Genomic DNA, 20,132 nt, shown 5'->3' on the forward strand with positions numbered 1-20,132 from the left:
GTGACAGAATGTTTAAGTTAGTATGCAGGTCAGGAAGCAACAGTTAGAACTGGACATGGAACAACAGACTGGTTCCAAATAGGAAAAGGAGTACGTCAAGGCTGTATGTTGTCACCCTGCTTATTTAACTTATATGCAGAGTACATCATGAGAAATGCTGGGCTGGAAGAAACACAAGCTAGAATCAAGATTGCCAGGAGAAATATCAATAACCTCAGATATGCAGATGACACCACCCTTATGGCAGAAAGTGAAGAAGAACTAAAGAGCCTCTTGATGAAAGTGAAAGAAGAGAGTGAAAAAGTAGGCTTAAAGCTTAACATTCAGAAAACTAAGATCATGGCACCTGGTCCCATCACTTCATGGGAAATAGATGGGGAAACAGTGGAAACAGTGTCAGACTTTATTTTGTGGGGCTCCAAAATCACTACAGATGGTGATTGCAGCCATGAAATTAAAAGATGCTTACTCTTTGGAAGGAAAGTTATGACCAACCTAGATGGCATATTTAAAAGCAGAGACATTACTTTGCCAGCAAAGGTTCATCTAGTCAAGGCTGTGGTTTTTCCAGTGGTCATGTATGGATGTGAGAGTTGGATGGTGAAGAAAGCTGAGTGCCAAAGAATTGATGCTTTTGAACTGTGGTGTTGGAGAAGACTCTTGAGAGTCCCTTGGACTGCAAGAAGATCCAACCAGTCCATCCTAAAGGAGATCAGTCCTGGGTGTTCATTGGAAGGACTGATGTTGAAGCTGAAACTCCAATACTTTGGCCACCTCATGTGAAGAGTTGACTCATTGGAAAAGACCCTAATGCGGGGAAGGATTGGGGGCAGGAGGAGAAGGGGACGACAGAGGATGAGATGGCTGGATGGCATCACCGACTCGATGGACATGGGTTTGGGTAAACTCTGGGAGTTGGTGATGGACAGGGAGGCCTGGCGTGCTGCGATTCATGGGGTCGCAAAGAGTCCGACACGACTGAGCGACTGAACTGAACTGAACTGAATAGCATGTCAAATGGAATTGTAGTAAATATGTGACAGTGAGCTAGGAAGGCAGAAGAGAAAGAAGTTTCCTTAGGTGACAGTTAAAGAAGGCTGAATCAAGGAGATTTCTGTGTGAACTGCTTCGGTTGATACTGTCAGGTTACACATATGAGGAGTTGTTGTTTTCTCCTGTTTGCAAAACGCTTTACAGATTTCCAGAGGACTTAATCTGTTTATTTTTAGCTCAAAAAGTTGTGACTTACTGCACTCTTTCAGTAGTTTTAAATAAAATGTTTTTGTCTAATGAAATAGGTACAGGTGGGAACATAGAGTTCAGAATGAAATAATACTAAATCTTGCCATCCAGCCACTTTAGATAAACAGAAATACAAACATCACTTTGGTACCTGCATTTTTAAGTCCTTTACTGTTTGCACATGCATATAATTCTTAATAAGCAGTCGGTATTCATTTGCACTCTACTCTGTGTAAAGCATTGAAGGAATGTCCTATAAAATGAGGAAATCAGTCTTTGTCCCAAGAAAACTCATGTGGAATGCAATAGAAACTGTTATTCCCACAGTTCCCTTTTATTTTATAATTGTTGAAATTTTACTAGATGTCAACAATACATTAGGTACTTGCTCCTATTAAAACAAATAATTGCTTATAAACCTATATGACATTTTCCAGAATGAATTTTAAATGTATTTATGACAGAAACATCACAGAGTTTTGATTGCAGAAATCTTACATTGTATCCATTCTGGCAACAATTAATTGCATAGAACTCCAATTAAGGGTGACTTTATATGCCTATTATATAGTGAGCATTTGTGGTTTGATACATGTATTTGTTGGTTAAAAGGGATTTTTAATGTTTAAAGTTTTTCACTGATCTGTACAAAAATTAATATCGACTTAGAAATTTCTTGTTCTAGCAAAATCTAAACAACTATCTTGTTAAGTTGTTTGGTTCGTAGTCATAAACCTATGATAAAATTAAAGACATTGATATTTTTATCATAGTTCATCTCTAGTGTATTGAATGTAATGAGAAATCAAAAACTAGCACAGGGCTTTTTTTTTTTTGGAGTGATAACTTGAATGATACAAAATTTATATTGTGTAGCTTTGAATTGCAAACATTGATATATTTCAAATGCATTCTTTAAACATGTTCCTTTTCTTAAGTTGACAAGGATGAATGTGGCTGTTTCACTTTTAAAGCTTCAACATCATTCTAGAACATTGAGGCAGGGGGAAAGAAATTGGTAGGTTACTCATTGGGTTATCTAGAACTATTGAAGTTACATCACATCCTTTTTGCCACAGATTAGCCTATACCGTTTATATATGAACTAATAAATAGTTTGGAAGGGAGCTTCACGGTCAAACCCTAATCATTACTTAAAGGTCTTAAAATATGTTTAATCTGTCTTTTCAAGGTTGTTCTTTTTTTTTTTTCTTTTAAATTGCTTTAATTTCACATTGTTGGATTAGTGAAGAGCAGTTGTTCAGACAGTTCCCATAATGTAACTGAGCAACCTGGAAATCAGAATTCCTGAGTTCTGAGTAATTAAACGCTGGCTGTTGTATCTTATGAGCAAGGTAACAGTTTTTGTTTGTGTTGTTCACACACTGAAAACTGTGTTTAATGTTGCTTGCTCTTTGAAAGCCAGAGCAGGTCTCTAATTGCCAGTAGTGCTGAAGCTTCGACCTTGAAAGAACAAAGGCATTTCTGATTATACTCCTGTGTTATTTTGTCAAGAACTTTAGAAATGTTCTGTTAACCCCAGAGAGATATAACTTATTTGGGAGGAATTGAAACAAGAATTACACCCAGTGCTACTTTTTTCCTTTATTAAATCCTTACAGAGAGTGCTAACTTTTCAACAAAAACTCATCATGTTTGGCGGAGAAGGCAGTGGCACCCCACTCCAATACTCTTGCCTGGAAAGTCCCATGGACAGAGGAGCCAGGTGGGCTGCAGTCCATGGGGTTGCTAAGAGTCGGACACGACTGAGCGATTTCACTTTCACTTTTCACTTTCATGCATTGGAGAAGGAAATGGCAACCCACTCCAGTGTTCTCGCCTGGAGAATCCCAGGGACGGGGGAGCCTGGTGGGCTGCCGTCTGTGGGGTCGCACAGAGTCAGACACGACTGAAGTGACTTAGCAGCCGCAGCAGCATATTTGGAAACTTTTACTACTTATTTATCTAGTTAATCTGTATCTGATTTATAGAAACTATAGCATCTCCCCTCAGTATGTTTAAGAATCATGCTGTATTTTATTTTTTCACATAACTTGGTAGTATTTTGGGTAATGGTAGATAATCACTATGGTTCTTCTAACTAAATTATATGATATTTCATTTGTTCAAATAAGCTGAAATGATATATTCTTTTCAAAATTACAGAATATCTAAGAGCTGCTATTGTTTTAAGGTCCTCCAGAAGTTAAAATTCTAAGCTAACCCTTTGATTTCCTTTCAGGTCTTTTCCAATGGTCACCTGGGAAATGAAGAATATGATGTTCCTCCCCGGCTTTCTCCTCCCCCTCCAGCTGCCACCCTTCTCCCCAGCATCAAGTAAGTATTTCTGGATTTGGAGATCAATTTTCCATGCATAAAGTTGCTGTCCAGAGTGGTTTTGAGGTTCTCAGCACGGAAAGTACAAGGTGAATAGAAGTGCATCGATGAAAATGAACCAGCTGGATTTTTAAAGTAAAGTAACAGAAATCAGATCCTTTCTGATTCTTTTCTGATAACTACAGCATTTTTGAGACTTATCTGCACTCCAAGATTACACAGAAACCAGCAGAGAAAAAGCTAAGTCTTCCCGACATCCAGACGGAGGCTCCGGTAGCACAGTGCTCTCCTTCCCACTCCTGTCTCTTCCTTAGAGGTGTCACATTTATCCCAGCTACCCAGTTTGACATCATAAAATGATGTTTGGTTCCTCCAGTTTTCTCATTTCTCAAATCCATTCAGCCACCCATCCCTGTTGATTGTTCTTTTGAGTTTTTCATATTCAGCTCATCTTGCCCATTGCACTAGTTTTGGCCTATAACAGGCCAGCTGAAATAGCCTTCTACCTGATCTCAGAATTAACATCAATGGATTGTAAAGCTAGAAAAATTAGTTTAACCAAATGTCTCATTTGAAAAATAGGGACACAAGAAGCACATCAGATAGTTAAGGGATAGTGTCTACCCAAATAAAACCTGGAGAAAACCAAATCTCCTGATTGCCATTCTCCTCCTCCTTATATTAAATGCAGCTGCTTGTCTCCCGTCCAGTATATTTTATTCACATAGCTGATTTAATTTAAATTCTGCTTTCCACAAATCACTTTCCTACTCAAAACCTAACATTGTTCTTTCTTTCCTTCTAAATTAATTCTGTGCTCTCCTGCTATCAGTAAGATCCACAGAATTCTACTCAACTAAAATATTGTTCAGGAATTCCTAATGCTTGCCCTCTAATCTTGTCTTGATTTTTTTCTGGTTTTGTGCATCCATACAGTACCCTCTGATGCACCAAATTTTCAGAATCTTTATTCTCAAGATCCATGTCTCAGGTTCTGTTTCTTTATGAAAACTTCTGAGACTTCTGTTATAGTGATGATAAAAAGACTGAATCTCATTCCTCTTCTTCCTCAAGTTTATTTTCTACACATTTAATTATGTACTTTACTGTTTTCTGATATTAAAGTGCCTCTCCACATTAAAAGGATTATAAGGTTTGAAGGGCAAAAACTTTTTCTTGTAATCTCTGCTTTTCCCTTAATATCTTACAAGAATTGTTATTTAGTGAGTATACTAAGAATGCTTTGTTGCTTAACTCTATCATCTGCTAAGACCCTCATTTCTAATTGAATGTCTTAGAGCATCTTCACTCCTTCCTCTGCTGGTCACTGAATGCAAAGAACAATAAGCTAGATACCATGCTTGCATGTTAAGTCATTTTAGTTGTGTCCTACTCTTTGCAACTCCATGGACTGTAGCCCACCAGTTTCCTCTGTCCATGAGATTCTCTAGGCAAGAATACTAGAGTGGGTTGCCATTTCCTCCTTCAGGGGATCTTCCTGAACCAGGGATCGAAAGTGCATCTCCTGTATTGGCAGGCGGGTTCTTTACCACTAGCACCAACTGGGAAGTCCATACCAGCTCCCAAGAAATTTACAATCTGCTTTAAAATAAAGTTAACATACATAAAATCACAGGAGAACATCATGCAGTAAATTGTATGAATCTAACGTGTTAGTTTTTGTATATGCTTGGAGAAGAGTCCATTATAGACTTTGTAAGTCAAGGATGTTTTTAGAGAGGTTGGAAATTTACTGAGTCATGGAGGATGGGCACAGTTGGGAAGGGGTGTCCATAAGGAAAAGCAGAATCTGAAATTGACATCGTTTAGGGGGCAGTGGGGAACTAAGCTAATTGGACCATTCTCCAGTGGCCACTTTTCCTGGAGCTGCCAGATTCATAACAGACGTGGAAGTTAGAAGCAAATATACATATTCTGTGTAGTAGGCTCTATATCAGTAATAACATATGATATTATAGCCCCAAATGAACTCTGTATATATGTAGATATAATTAAAACATCTAAGCTCAATTACCTCTAATTCAGAGAACATCAGAAAATGAAGTACATGAAATCTGGCTACAATTAGAGATTAAAATTTTGCATTCTGTTTATTAAATTCATATTGGCAAATGGGATAAAAGTCAGAGGTTACAATTTGCTTCATTTATATTTAATATGAAGTGCTTGTTTTTCCTGTAAATAAAGAACAACAAATTCATAGTAAACTGCATTTAATTGATATTTTTCTAACATTTCATTTTGAATATGTAGGTGGATATATTTTTGTCCCATTTACTCTTGATTTTTTTCCCTCAGAAACAATGTAGCTGCTTTACTTAACAGAAAAATACTTTAACAGTGCATCCTTAATAGCAAATTAATTTCCTATTTTGCATGCTGCAAATTAACCGTAGTTAAAATTACAAGTTTTGGCTTTTAATAGCATGTTTATCTCTCCATTTTATTATTTACTCTAACATATGGGTAGCAGTTATGCATTGTAGAAAATATGGAAAACATATAAAGAAAAAAATTAAACAGATACGTAAATACAAGCATATACATACCCCAAATATCAATGCCCAGAGTCTTAACATTTGATTTTTTTTCGACTTTTTTACATGATTTAGATTATATTGTAGAGATACTTTCATGCTGTCCTTTGTCAATATTTTAATAAGCATTTTTCTTAATTATTTATGCTATATTTATTATGAAACCAAGATGGAATTCTGAAGTGAACATTAAAATAGTAATAAAATCAGACTTAGTCCCAGAGGTGACTCCAGTATCAAGTATTTGTCTATCTTTCAACAAGGTAACTTCTCTTAGCCTCACTTTCTCCATCTGATAAATGAAGGGATCTGTTTATCTTAAATGATCCCTCAAATCCTTTGGGCTTCCCTGGTGGCCTGGTAAAAAACCTGCCTGCAATCCAGGAGGCGCAGGTTCAATCCCTGGGTCAAGAAGATCCCTTGGAGGAGGAAATGGCAACCCACTCCAGTATTCTTGCTTGAATAATCCCATGGACAGAGAAACCTGGCAGGCTACACAGTCCATGGGGTTACAAAAGAGTCAGATACAACTTAGCAACCAAACAAAATTAAATCCTTTAGAGCGTCAACTTTTTAGGTTCCATGCAGTGGTTTTCTAAGAGAAAGTTATCTAAAGTATTAATTACAAATGCATACTTGGCAACTTGAATGTTCATTTATAGTTAGTTAGTTGGTTGTATCCCATTTTTGAAGCCAGTGTAAATTGGATTACTACTCTGGGTTTTTTAATTTGCTTGCTTTGTTTCTGGTTATTTCAGCTTCATTAGAGCGTATAACCAGAGTACAGTGAGTATAAATTCTTAGCTCTGGACGGTTGTAGAATAGATGTCTTAGCAAAATGTCACTCAGTGATATAGGGATGTTGGATATTCAAGTCCCTGTTTCCATGTTAGTGTCTTAGTGCATGGCTCAAAATTAGGCCAAAGCAAAATAACAGATTGCTACCCAACATAGGGGCTTCCCTGGTGACTCAGATGGTAAAGAACCTACCCAACATAGTCTTTTGACAGTCCTCCCACATGTTGAAAGCCCCAGTGGTGAATTCAGTAATGTCAAACCTAATATCTACTTTTAAATCAATACTGTGTTATTAATATTTACTGAAGTGTAATTGTCAAATTATTTGATGTTACTCTGATTCTCATTATATTGATGGAAGAGATTACTCTGTGATAGTGTTTACTTTCTTGTAAAACAGTATGATTACAGTTTTGTGACTTTTATGGTGTAACTTATCTGGTGACCTAGAAGAATATATAATTAATTTTTAAAATATATTCTTACTTACAGTAAAAGTAAGCTGAAACTACTAGTGTGTGTGTGTGCTTAGTCGCTCAGTTGTGTCCAACTCTTTGCGACTCCATGGACTGTAGCCCACCAGGTTCCTCTGTCCCAGGCAAGAATACTGGAGTGGGCTGCCATGTCCTCCTCCAGGGGATCTTCCCAACCCAGGGATCGAACCCAGGTCTCCTCCATTGCAAGTGGATTCTTTCCTGTCTGAGCTACCAGGGAAGCCCAAGAATACTGGAGTGAGTAGCCTATCCCTTCTCCAAGGAATCTTCCCAACCCAGGAATTGAACTGGGGGGTCTCCTGCATTGCAGGCAGATTCTTTAGCAGCTGAGCTACCAGGGAAGCCCAACTAGTATTTTTTCCTTAAATGTTTCTATTTAAGATGATTGACACTTAGCTATAAATTCTTAAATAAATGCTTATAATGTGGGTAATTGGAATTTAGGGGAAGAAGGAAACATTTATGTAGATTCTTTTCATTGTAGTGTCAGGTTTTATCTTGAGATAATTTGATTTTTCAAAATTAAATGAAACCTGAAACAGTTAAAAATATTTATTTTACTTTACACAAGATGTTGCCCAATAAGCAAAGGTATTATTATGGGTATTAATGGAATAATTACTTCAGGTAAGATAATGTTCTGAAATGCTAAGGAATATCAGTTTTTAAAAGAATATTCTTTTTGTTTCTTGTCTTTTATAAATAGACCTTTTGTACTTTTGACTTACTAAGCTTTTAAATACACATGAATCAATATTACTTCATAGTTTTGTAAAAAAGGTTTTTTGTTGTGGGAGGTGGTGGTGTTGATCATTGTTACAGATTTTTTCTAAACAGATAAGGTGCTAATGTTTTAAGCTCAATGAATAGAGAATACAAGTTTTGCCTTACTATTCTATTTTCATTCAGTTGCATGTACTGACTGGAGATTCAGAGTCAACAGGATCAAGTCCCACCCTCATTGGAATTTGTGCTCTAGTTAGGGAGAACGGCAAGTAAACAAATAACCATAGTATATTGTCAGGTTGTGGTAAGTGCTGGAAGGAAAAATAAAGCAGGGAAAGAGATAAGTAGTGATAGGAAGGTTTATATTTTGGTTGAGGTCATCAGGAAAGGTAATACTGAACAGAAACCTGAAAGAAGGCAGCAAGCCATGAGGCTGTCAGGGCGAAGAGCATAAAGGGTTAGAACTCAAGTACAGAACAGATATCCATCCCTTTGGCATATCTGGAGAAGAGCAAGAGGGACAGGAGGGCTGAAGTTGAATACAGTAGACAGGAGCTAAATCATATATTGCCTTTAAGGCCATGAGAGAGCTCTGGTTTGATAAGTTTTAGGAGCCATTGATGGTTTTGATTAGTGTTGTGACTTGATGCTGGTTTGTGTGTTTAGAGAGTTTCACTAGTTGCTATGTGAACTGTCTTTAGGACCGCAGAAGTGGGAGCAGAGAGACCAGTGAGAGTGTAGTCGTCTGATGTGGTGAACCAGTAAGAGATGGCCAGGGCTTTGATCAGGCTGGTGGCGATGGAGTTACATGGCCCACTGTGGGTTCTATTTTGATCCAACAGTACCTGTTAATAAATTGGATGTCTGTGAGGTATGGTAAATCAGGGATGATTCTTACATAGGTTTTTTCGTTAAAGAAACTGAGTGAATGGGTTGGTGCCATTTATCAGATGGAGGGAGATTGGAGAAGGAGCAGATGTGGGTAGGGGGCAAAGGTGGTAAATTTAAGACTAAAGGGTTTGTTGAGTTTCAGGTGCCGATTACACACACATGTCCAAATAGTGATACTGAGGGGACAGTTGGACATACTATCGAAGCTTTAAACTTTATATTATATATAAGCAAATTCATGGGAGAAGGGATATTTTTGTTTTGTTTTGCTTTGTTTTGACTGGGGAGTGAGAAACAGAAAGAGAAGAAATTACTAAGCCACAGGAGCTGTTAAAGCAAACATCACATTGTAACTTTTAAAAACTTAAGGGAAAGAAGCTTGATGGAAATTTTTCATCTTATATATAGTGCATACCAGGCTTCATTGTTTATAGTTAATGGCAAAAGAGCAGGAAAACATGTTCTGTTACTGTTCACTTGAGGATCTGTGTAGACAGTGTGCATGTCACTTTTACCTTAATCCTGTTTATATTTAATGATAAGATATTAATTAATTGATTTACAGATAAGAAAAGATGGTAGAAGACTTTAGATGGAAGATCAAGATGTAATTAACAGCTACTCTTTTCTTAACCCTAGTGAGTGAACAGTGACGCTCTCGTTAATTTTTGAACCTGCTTTTATTCAAGTACAAATATTTTCAAGATTTGTCAAGATGATGCATTAGTATTGTTCCTTTTTTGTTTGCTTTACCTTGGGTAGATGGAAAGGTGCACTCGTACTGAAGATGGCAGTTCTCTGTAAGTTACAGCTGACCTAATGTATAAGGGATGGTATGGAATGGGTCCTTCTTTTCAGTTTGTTCACCATGATTGCTGTGGCATTCTCTCATTGACGTATTGTGTAGAAGTGAGTGTGCATTTGGTTTGGACCTACTGATACAACTCAGTATTTGAAACTCAGACTTTATTTTTTCTGCATATTCCTGCTGATTTATAAATTTTGTTCAAATCTCCTGCAAAGCAGCTTGACCATCCTAACATATGTTTTCTAATGTTGTATGGTGGATCCCTAAAACCTACTTGTTGACACAGTGATGAAAGAATTGAGGGCTGCAAGTATATCATTTTAAACTAGTCTCAACAGAAAGAGAATGTGTGGAAAAGGTAGAAAATAAACACTATGGGTATTATCTTTCTCTTTTTATTTTAGTTTTATAATATCTAAATTCATACAGTATTGTAATCTCTCTCTCTCATCCTTTGAGGGGAAAATGACATTCAGAGGATGGCTATAATCTGGGTGTGGAAATGCCACTAATTTCACTAATCTTTCATTTTCTCTGAGTAAAAGCTAAGATGAAAACTGGTATTAACATTAATCCCAGTAGTCTGACAAATTCGTTACTTGTAATTTACTATACAACTGATTTATGCTCACAAATAATTAGTTAGGCTTAGACAGAATTGTGAGCCACTACACTCTATTTAAATATACAATCCAGACTATATTCCTCATACTGTCTCTTTTTTGTCACACAGAGGCATAATTTATCATATATTCTCCATTTCCCCATGAATATATTGATCCGTTCATAGAAAAGGCATGTGGTTAGAATGAGATTTTTATTTTCACATTAAGCGCAGGCATCTTGACATATTCCAGCACATTCAAACATTTCTTGTTTCTGTCAACATTTCTCTGTAGGTGCAAATAGAATTAGATAAGTGATTTGAAAGCCACTAGGGATATTAAGCATATTTGTTTGTGAAAGATGCCTATCTGCAAAGTCTTAAATGAGTTCAAGTGAATTTATGAACTTTAAATGAAAATTTTCCAGTTGTTAAAGCATAATTTTCAGACAGTAAAATTCGCCTTGCTTTGTTAGTGTACAGTTTTGTGAGTTTTGACAAATTCTGAGTCATGTATTCACCACCACAGTTCAGAACAGTTCCTTACTCCAGAAAAATCCCCCAGGCCCTGTGGCAGTTTCTTCCATTACCCAAACCCTTGGAAATTATCAATCTGATTTGTACCCATATAGTTTTGCTTTTTCCAGAAGGTCATATAAATAGAATCATACAGTTAGTTATAGTCTCTTTTGAGTTTGGCTTCTTTCTACTTAACTTAGCCCAGGGAATCTGACATTCGTCCAAGCTGTCAAGCGTATCAATGGTTTGTTCCTTTTTTATTGTCCAGATTAGGTATTCCATTGTAAAACACACTGTGGTTTGCCCATCCCTCTACTGAGGGACATTTGAGTTGTGTCTAGTTATTGGCAATTATAAGTCGTGACACTTTTAATATCATTGTGAAGTTTTTAATGTTCAACATATTATTGGAAGATTAGATTCTCAAAAAAAAAGTTTTCTAAACATTTATCTTCTTAATTTCTAAAACAGTCCCCTTGAAGTGTTAGGAATGAATATTGATCCTGGATAAGTTAACTTAAAAATTAATTTTAAATTTGTTTCTCCAACTTAAAAGCAAGTTAGTGAAAGTGTTTATACTTACGGCTTACATTAAAGCTTATATTTGTCCTCATAATATACCACACTGATTCTTCTTGATGTCATGAAAAGAATCCTCAAAATTAGTATGTATGTTTATAGAGCACACTCTGAGATGCTGGGGAAATTGCTTACAGGTGGCACATGTGTAATCCTCATTTCAAATACAGCTGGATTTTGTGTTACCACTTTGTTGGGCTGTGATTTCTCTGAGTTGGGTGTTTTCTCTGTTAGGACCAGGATAATTAGTATAAGACCTATGGACTAAGGTATATCCCAGGCTCTGAGTATTCAACTTTAATAAAAGACATTTTTTTAAAACCTTGCCTTCAGAGATTATTAAAGCTTGTTACATGTAGAAAATAAGCAAAATAATATATTTCAAACATTTTCTACGTTATAAAGGGATGCTAAAAATAGCTTTCTTTCCCATAACAGTTTGGTCTTGTATATCTCTAATAGCCTCTCATTCTTTTCGTCTGAAAGCCATGAGTGCTCTGTGGGACACACCACGCCAGGTCTTGGTTGACTCAGGGTCTACCCTTAAGCATTTTGCAGTTAAGACAGAAACAGAAGGAAGACATAGATGACTATATAGAAAACACAGTGTCAGTGAATGAACATTTACTAAATACACGTAATAGTAAAGATTAAAGTTCAAAGAAAGTTACTGTTTTGTGGGACAATGTCACAGGAGGTTCATCTATAAAGAGTGAAGATGGATGTTCCTACTTTGCTTTGGTTCTGGAAAAGCTGATGAACTAATCAAGGTATCAGGAACTGCTCAAATGAAGGGAAAAAAGTACTTGGTAAGGGTGATGTTTGAGGTATAAGTTAAATAGGTAAAGCCAAAGGGCTATGCAGACGGTCACCCCTCTGATTATATACCTCTTAAATCAGGAATATCGAAGGCTGTAGAGGAGTGTATCAGTGAGCCTTCAGTTCAAAATGCAAAAATCACTAGAAAAGCATTAGAAAATATATTCGTGTTCTGTTTAAAGTGTGCACATGCAGAAAGTGGATGTATTTCTCACTAAAGGTTTAAATAGCACACGCTGAATTTAACAGGAGGTGCAGGCTGTGGGAAGGATGGCTATGTATCTTCAATACTGTGTGTCTTTGTGCATTACCAGTGTATTAACTCAGAAATGACAGCCACAGTGCAGAACACTCTGTGAATGTATGATGATAATATAAAGGGAATGAAGTACTGGCTGTAAATGGAAAGATGGTTTACTTGGCAGCTTTAACTTGGAACCAGCCAAATAAAATTGCTCTATTTTATTCCTTTGGTATCCTAAAATTTCCCATGAGCTAAATCAATGACTGAACATTTCCCCATGTCACGTAAATTCTTTTCTCCACTACCAGAAGTAAACATACATGATAGTTAACAAAAGTTCTTAAACTTAATTTTACCACTTACCTGATTGCAAGTAAAATTGAACCTGTATTTTGAATGAGTTTTTGAAGGCAAAAAAACACAAAATTCCAAAAATAATTACAAATAGTATAATAATTTTCATAAATTGAGATTTCTTTTGTGGTATTTTATATAAAGTTTTATAGACAGATTTACAGACAAATTTTTTATGAAAATTATCTATTTGTACCTTTCTCATTTTATTAATATTTTAATTTTATTGGAGTATAATTGATTTGTAGTGATGTGTCATTTTCAGGTGAACAGACTAATTCAGTTATATATGCATTGTTCTTTTTTAGATTCTTTTATTAACACTTTATTTTTTAAAGCCATTTTGATTCACAGCAATATTCAGGAGAAGGTACAGATATTTTCTGTATAGCCCACACACGTGCCTCAAAGTGTTAGTCACTCAGTCGTGTCCGACTCTTTGCCACCCTATGGGACTGTAGCCTGCCAGGCTTATCTGTCAATGAAATTCTCCAGGCAAGAATACTGGAGTGGGTAGCCATTCCCTTCTCCAAGGGATCTTCCCAACCCAGGGGTAGAACATGGGTCTCCTGCATTGCAGTGAGATTCTTTTACCGTCTGAGCCACCAGGGAAGCCCCTACACATGCCTACCTGTCTTCATTTTCAATGACCTTCATCATAGTGGTAACTTCATTAAAAATGGTGAACCTGCATTTACACATAATCACCCCAAATTCATAGTTTACATTCCTTTTTTTAAGTGACAGGAATTGCTTTTATTTTTCCCTTCAGAACTAAGATCAATTTTGTATAAAAATTTACATAATACTGAATAAAATGCACTGGAATAATATTCTTATGTATTAGCTTATTTCTAATTAGAATATTACACTGATATAAAAAGTCTGCATTAAAAATACAATAAAGAAGAGAAATAAAGTCTATTTAGAACTTTATTAAGGTGATGATAAGTGGGATATCAGGATATCCAGGCCTTTTTTTCGATTTAGATATGAAGCAAATGCCACTCGAAACTTTCTTTAAAATATATTTAAGCTAATTATCTATGACTAGTAGGATAGCTCAGTTGGTAAAGAATCTGCCTGCAGTGCAGGAGACCCTGGTTCGATTCCTGGGTTGGGAAGATCCGCTGGAGAAGGGAAATGCTACCCACTTCAGTATCCTGGCCTAGAGAATTCCATGGACTAGTCCATGGGGTCACAAAGAGTCAGACACAATTGAGTGACTTTCACTTCACTTCACAGTAGGTTTTAGCAGTAACATATTAGATGCCCTTTGCCTCTCATTTTCTTCAGGATACTCCATCTGTTGATTTGCAGCTAAACAGTGGTGGGGGGGGCTACCTTGATTAAATTCATCATTGAAGATAAAATCAATCATCCAGATTTGATTTCAAAAATTGTCCATTCTTATGTGCTAGTACACTGCTTCTTTGAAAACTCTTAAATCTTTAGAATTAAGCTGTAACAAGCAGATAGAACATGCTTGACACTAATGAGTTTTGAATATTTGGTCAACAAATCTTTTTCTTTTATACAATACATGCCTCAGTTTCCTAGGGAAAAAAGATTCATTGTACATGAAAGTATGTCAGGACATAGAAAGTATGTGGATTTTTTCATTTCTTTTGCTAACAGAACTCGTTCTGGCCCTTGTGTTAGCTAAATATATATCCATGTTTATAAGAATTTGTGAAAAGTTAATGTTTGACATCCCTGCTCTAATTCCCATCAGATCACCATTTTGCAGTCCGTGTACTCAGTGGCCTTCATTTGGGATGTACATCTTTCAAGGTTACACCATGGTGGGTGTAACCCTTAGGTTATTAGCCTGTGCTCTGGCTGGTGACAGTGGACTCCTGTGACCCCATCACTGTGCTTTGATTTCACCCTGAACTGTCATTTTGAATTCCAAGGTCGCACAAACAAACAAGAATTCAAAAATCAGTACTGAAAAAGTCTTCAAAGATGGGCAAAAATAGACTTTTGAAAATTCATCTCTTAACTTCCTAGAGACTCTGATATATGGTTGAAATTTGAGAACCTTTAGGTTTTTCAGAATGTCTTCTTGTAATGGGCAGGAAGAAAAATTCTTAAAGTTGTTTTCATTCAAACTAGTAAGGAGAAATAAAAATGAAAAAATTGTCTTGATGGCTCATATACCAAAGGCCTCTTGCTCCCTCTACAGAAGGTGTTGCAAAATTGCAATCACAAAGATTTTTAAAAAAAGAAAAGAAATTAACAGGTTTATCTTGAGGTTCGTGATTCACAAAATGTTTTGGATCCATATGTACCTCCAGTGTCTTGCAAACTGGTTGGTTGTCCTAAAGTTGGTCACAGTAGGTTTCTGTGTTTCTACTTGGGTGTTCTTCAGTGGTGTCAGCAAGGGTTTAGAGTAAACTCAATTAACAATAACTTAAAAAATAAAACAATGCTATTCTCCCAGAATAGCATTGAAACATGTATATTATCATATGTGAAACAGAACACCATTCCAGGTTCAATGCATGAGGCAAATGCTCAGGGCTGGGGCAATGGGATGACCCAGAGGGATGGGATGGGGAGGGAGGTGGGAGGGGGGTTCAGGATGGGGAACACATGTAAACCCATGGCTGATTCATGTCACTGTATGGCAAAAACCACTACAATATTGTAAAGTAATTAGCCCCCAACTAAAATACATAAATTTATTAAAAAATAAAATAAAACAAAAGTACTTTTTTCTGGGCTTGTTAATTGACTTTGTTTATTTACTCACATGAATGAATAAAATGCTTAAAAAAATTTCTTGTTAGGTAATTGCTTTACATATTTTCATTCTTTTTTATATAGCCAGGGAATTTGCACCATGAAAACAATGGACTCTACTTAAAGACTTATTAAGTTCTCTTATTATCTACTTCTAATTGTTCCAGTCATTTTTAGATCTTAGTTGTTGTTGGGGCAAAAATCAACAATCTGAATTGTAACTTCGCAGGAAAAAGAATTGTTTCATTAATGAAACTGGATTTTTTTCAACTATACATAATACAGGAGACTGAAAGTTGACCTATAAATACTTAATATATAAAACAACCATCTATGCGTATATATCATCTTAATTTACAAATTTAAGTTGGAACAAAATGTTAATATTTTACTAACTTTGATGTAAATAATTTTATGCCTTCACTTACAACTCCAGGACATTTTCATTGTATTTGATAAGTTACTGGTTTCTCTTATTGTGCCATTTTAAAGTTATAAGTATGAAAATGCTTTTATTTCATCAGTAGGGTCTTAACAAAAGATTAAAAATCCTTTTCATTTGTATTTAGTATAAGAATAGCCCTTAGGATGTTACCTGTAATTAAAAAATGAACCCAAGTGACAACATAGATTCTTTGATTTAAGTAGGTCACATCAGAGTTGCCTGTCCTAAATTATTATGTTAAAACTAGACTGGATTTTTTTTCCCCCTCTGGTAGGTGTACTGGTCCATTAGCGAATTCCCTTTCAGAGAAAACAAGAGACCCGGTAGAGGAAGATGACGATGAATACAAGATTCCTTCATCCCATCCTGTTTCCTTGAATTCACAACCATCTCATTGTCATAATGTAAAACCTCCTCCTAGGTAAGAATATGGGCCATTTTTTGTCACCTCACATCTGGATAAGCATTATCATTTGTGGTGTTTGTTTTTAAACTGAATCACATCTGTCTACTGAAAAACCTTTTATTTCTCGCTCAAAACCTCTTCCACCTATAATACTGTTTTTCTCCATGACTTTCAGGGAAAACAAAAAGATGCAGATTTCCATTAACTAGGAAGCCCTCTGACTAAATTAGTTGACGTAATAAGTCTGATGGAGAAGGCAATGGCACCCCACTCCAGTACTCTTTTGCCTGGAAAATCCCATGGACGGAGGAGCCTGGCAGGCTTCAGTCCATGGGGTCGCTAGGAGTCGGACATGACTGAGCGACTTCACTTTCACTTTTCCCTTTCATGCACTGGAGAAGGAAATGGCAACCCACTCCAGTATTCTTGCCTGGAGAATTCCAGGGACGGCGGAGCCTGGTGGGCTGCCGTCTATGGGGTCGCACAGAGTCGGACACGACTGAAGCAACTTAGCAGCAGCAGCAATAAGTCTGATGGAATAATTTGTTGCCCCCCCTCCACAAAAAACAAATTATACTCATAAAACTTTGCTGTAGGTAACATATAGTGGTGATTAATTCATGGATTTTCAGTAATCTATTTTCAATGCTTTTTATCACTTCTAAGCACATATCTCATGAAGAAAACTATTGCTTAGAAAACTAAGTTATTATACCAACCTTCCTTAGAATTTTTCTTCATGATATAAGGACTAGTATAACCATTTATTTTCCTTCTTGATGTGCTACCTACTTCAGATCTGGAAGAATTGAAACAAATTATTTCACTTAACTATTTTTATCAGGTACTATTTTACTTTCCCTTGGATTAAACAAGCATGTGAGGAATAGTGTTTGGCTTTCTTTTCTTCTTGTCAGCTTTTTATTCTCCCTCTTATGGAGACAGCCTCAGTCTTTGTTATTAAAAATGGGTGGTGTGTATTGAAATATTAGGTTGTCTTTATGATTCTGCATTTATATAATGGAATTAGTAAATCATAATCTAATAATATTTCACTGTTTTTTTTTTTTTAATCTGACGTATTAACATTCAGTGAATGCTCAGTCATGTCTGACTATTTGTCACCCCATGGACTATAGCCTGCCAGGCTCCTCTATCCATGGGATATTCCAGGCAAGAATACTGGAGTGGGTAGCCGTTTCCTTCTCCAAATATATTTAGTACTCAAGAAGTCAAATCTCAGTTTCAGGCTTCTTTCCAGAGCTCCAGTTTTCATTGTATAATTACATCCCTGGAGCTCTGCCTGGCGTATACGGAAGAGGGCTCAGCTACTGCTCATGTCCCAGCCTTCTTGCCTTACAGTATCTCTTCATTGACTGAGGAATAGGACAGCTGTTGAACACTTCAGTCATCTATGTCATCTTTACTTAGTGTGCCATTTCTTTTTGAGGTCAAGTTAGTCAACAGAGTGTTTTATGAGTGGAATGTTGCTTTCTTTCCAGAAGAAATATCTAAAAAAAAATGTTTTGATGCCTTTCTTCAAGTATTGTACTATAATACTTGGAAAAAGAGAAGCAAATTTCCATGTAAAGCAGAGATCTGCCTTAATGAATTACATGGTTAGAATTATCACAATTCAGCACTCTGCACAATTATTAACCAGAGTTATTAACACTTAGACATCCAGGGCTTCATATTTCAAACTGTTAGTCACTCAATCATGTCTTTTGCAATCCCATGGACTGTTGCCCACCAGGCTCCTCTGTCCATGGCATTCTCCAGGCAAGAGTACTGGAGTGGGTTGTTGTTCCCTCCTCCAGGGATTCTTCCCGACTCAGGGATCAAACCCAGGTCTCCCACATTGCAGGCAGATTCTTTACCATCTGAGCTCAGAAGATCCTGGGTTGGGAATATCCCCTGGAGAAGGGGATGGCTACCCATGCCAGTATCCTTGCCTGGAGAATCCCATGGACAGAGGAGCCTGGTGAGCAACAGTCCATGGGGTCACAAAGAGTAGGACATGACTGAGCGACTAACACTTTCACTTTCACATTTCACAGTGAAAACCAAAGTGTTCTTTTGCAGATTGCTGGCCTTTAGAGCATTTATTGGTAAAACAGTATCATTGAGAAGACAGAGAAATAACTGAGAGATAATAATTTATTATGTTAGAAGAGCCAAATGTCCACTGCTCTTATTAGAGAAAAAAGTTATTCCTTAACATCAAATATCCACTGTTAAAATGTTCAGTTCCCTTGGCTCTTAAAAATTTGTAGTAATTTTAAAAACTGAAATAAGATGAGATTTTGTTTTTGGTCTCCTTGGGATCTCACTTTTTTCCATCACTGGGTAAGTAAGGGGTATAATTTTAAGACTTTAGATTTTAATTGTCACATCATATTGGATGAGATTTTTGGTGACAGGCCTCTGAAATCCTGAAAATAAATTTGATTTATGACCACCATTACCATCTTTCTACAGTTATAGAGAAGTAATAAATGTTGATAATCCCTAAATTTAATTGGAGTGATTTTTTTATTTGATTGTTCTTGAGAGCTGATGGATGAAGTATCTTCTTAGGTCCTCAAAGCACTCTAAACTTTGACACATTCTTTCCTTCTGCATTTTTCCTCTCTTTGGAATATCAGGAGAAGTAAATTGTCAATATATAGAAAATGTTAAACTGTAGATGAATAATTCAGTTTCAGTAAAAATCCATCATTTTATGAAAATTCAATACATGATAACTATTTTTAAATGAACCAGCTCTGTCCCCTTAAAGAGATGTGGCCACCAGAGAGAGAGGAAGTGAATTTCAGATGAAGCACTTTGCAATAACTATTCAGATGTCCAATATCTCCTCCATTATATATGTACTTTTACTTTGCCCCAAGAATTCAGAGTAAATTGAAGAAAAGTAAAATATAAACTCTGCTTTCTATATAGCTCTTTGTGAGCAGAGTGAGCAGATAGCCTGCTGCTGCACAGTTACATTCTGAAGACAAAATAAGCTCAGTGCTTCTCTTCCTATGCCTCAGACTTATCCATTGTGTTCATAGTTTGATTCCAAAGCATTAAAGCCAACAACAAAAATACCTGTTTAGTAAGTATTGTCCTTTTAGAGACACCCAGATTAAAATAATTGTTGTGTACCCAAGGCCTTTGCTAAAGTCATTTTTCTACTTACTTGACAGAAATACCAGAGTTTCGTTCATGGCAATGGTGAAATTATGCCCCAGGCTCTAGTTCTTTGAAAATGCCTATCTGAATTTTCATGGACTTTCTGAATACTTACTAATTCTCCTTCCTTGATAATTCCGATAGCTCAGTTGGTAAAGAATCCACCTCCAATTCAGGAGACCCCAGTTTGATTCCTGGGTCGGGAAGATCCGCTGGAGAAGGGATAGGCTACCCACTCCAGTATTCTTGGGCTTCCCTGGTGGCTCAGCTGGTAAAGAATCTGCCTGCCGTGTGGGAGACCTTGGTTTGATCCCTGGGTTGGGAAGATCCCCTGGAGAAGTGAAAGCCTACCCACTCCAGTATTCTGGCCTGGAGAATTT

The 20,132-nt window shown here is 36.6% G+C and overlaps 1 protein-coding gene across 14 annotated transcripts in view; it reads left to right on the forward strand.

The window, feature by feature from the left end:
• The window catches only part of CBLB (Cbl proto-oncogene B), a 220,727-nt gene that overhangs the window by 173,885 nt on the left and 26,710 nt on the right, over window positions 1-20,132 (forward strand). For 9 of the 14 annotated variants that reach the window (XM_081572340.1, XM_081572344.1, XM_081572342.1 and 6 more), the window contains 2 exons: window positions 3,485-3,579; window positions 16,441-16,587. In XM_081572340.1, coding sequence (XP_081428466.1) covers window positions 3,485-3,579; window positions 16,441-16,587 — 242 coding nt within the window. The remainder of the gene's footprint in view (window positions 1-3,484; window positions 3,580-16,440; window positions 16,588-20,132) is intronic. The other 5 variants (XM_081572349.1, XM_081572350.1, XM_081572348.1 and 2 more) reach the window with 1 other exon arrangement.

This window comes from Giraffa tippelskirchi, chromosome 2 (assembly GCF_054371585.1).
Source record: "Giraffa tippelskirchi isolate mGirTip1 chromosome 2, T2T-mGirTip1v1.2.pri, whole genome shotgun sequence".
Lineage (NCBI taxonomy): Eukaryota > Metazoa > Chordata > Mammalia > Artiodactyla > Giraffidae > Giraffa > Giraffa tippelskirchi.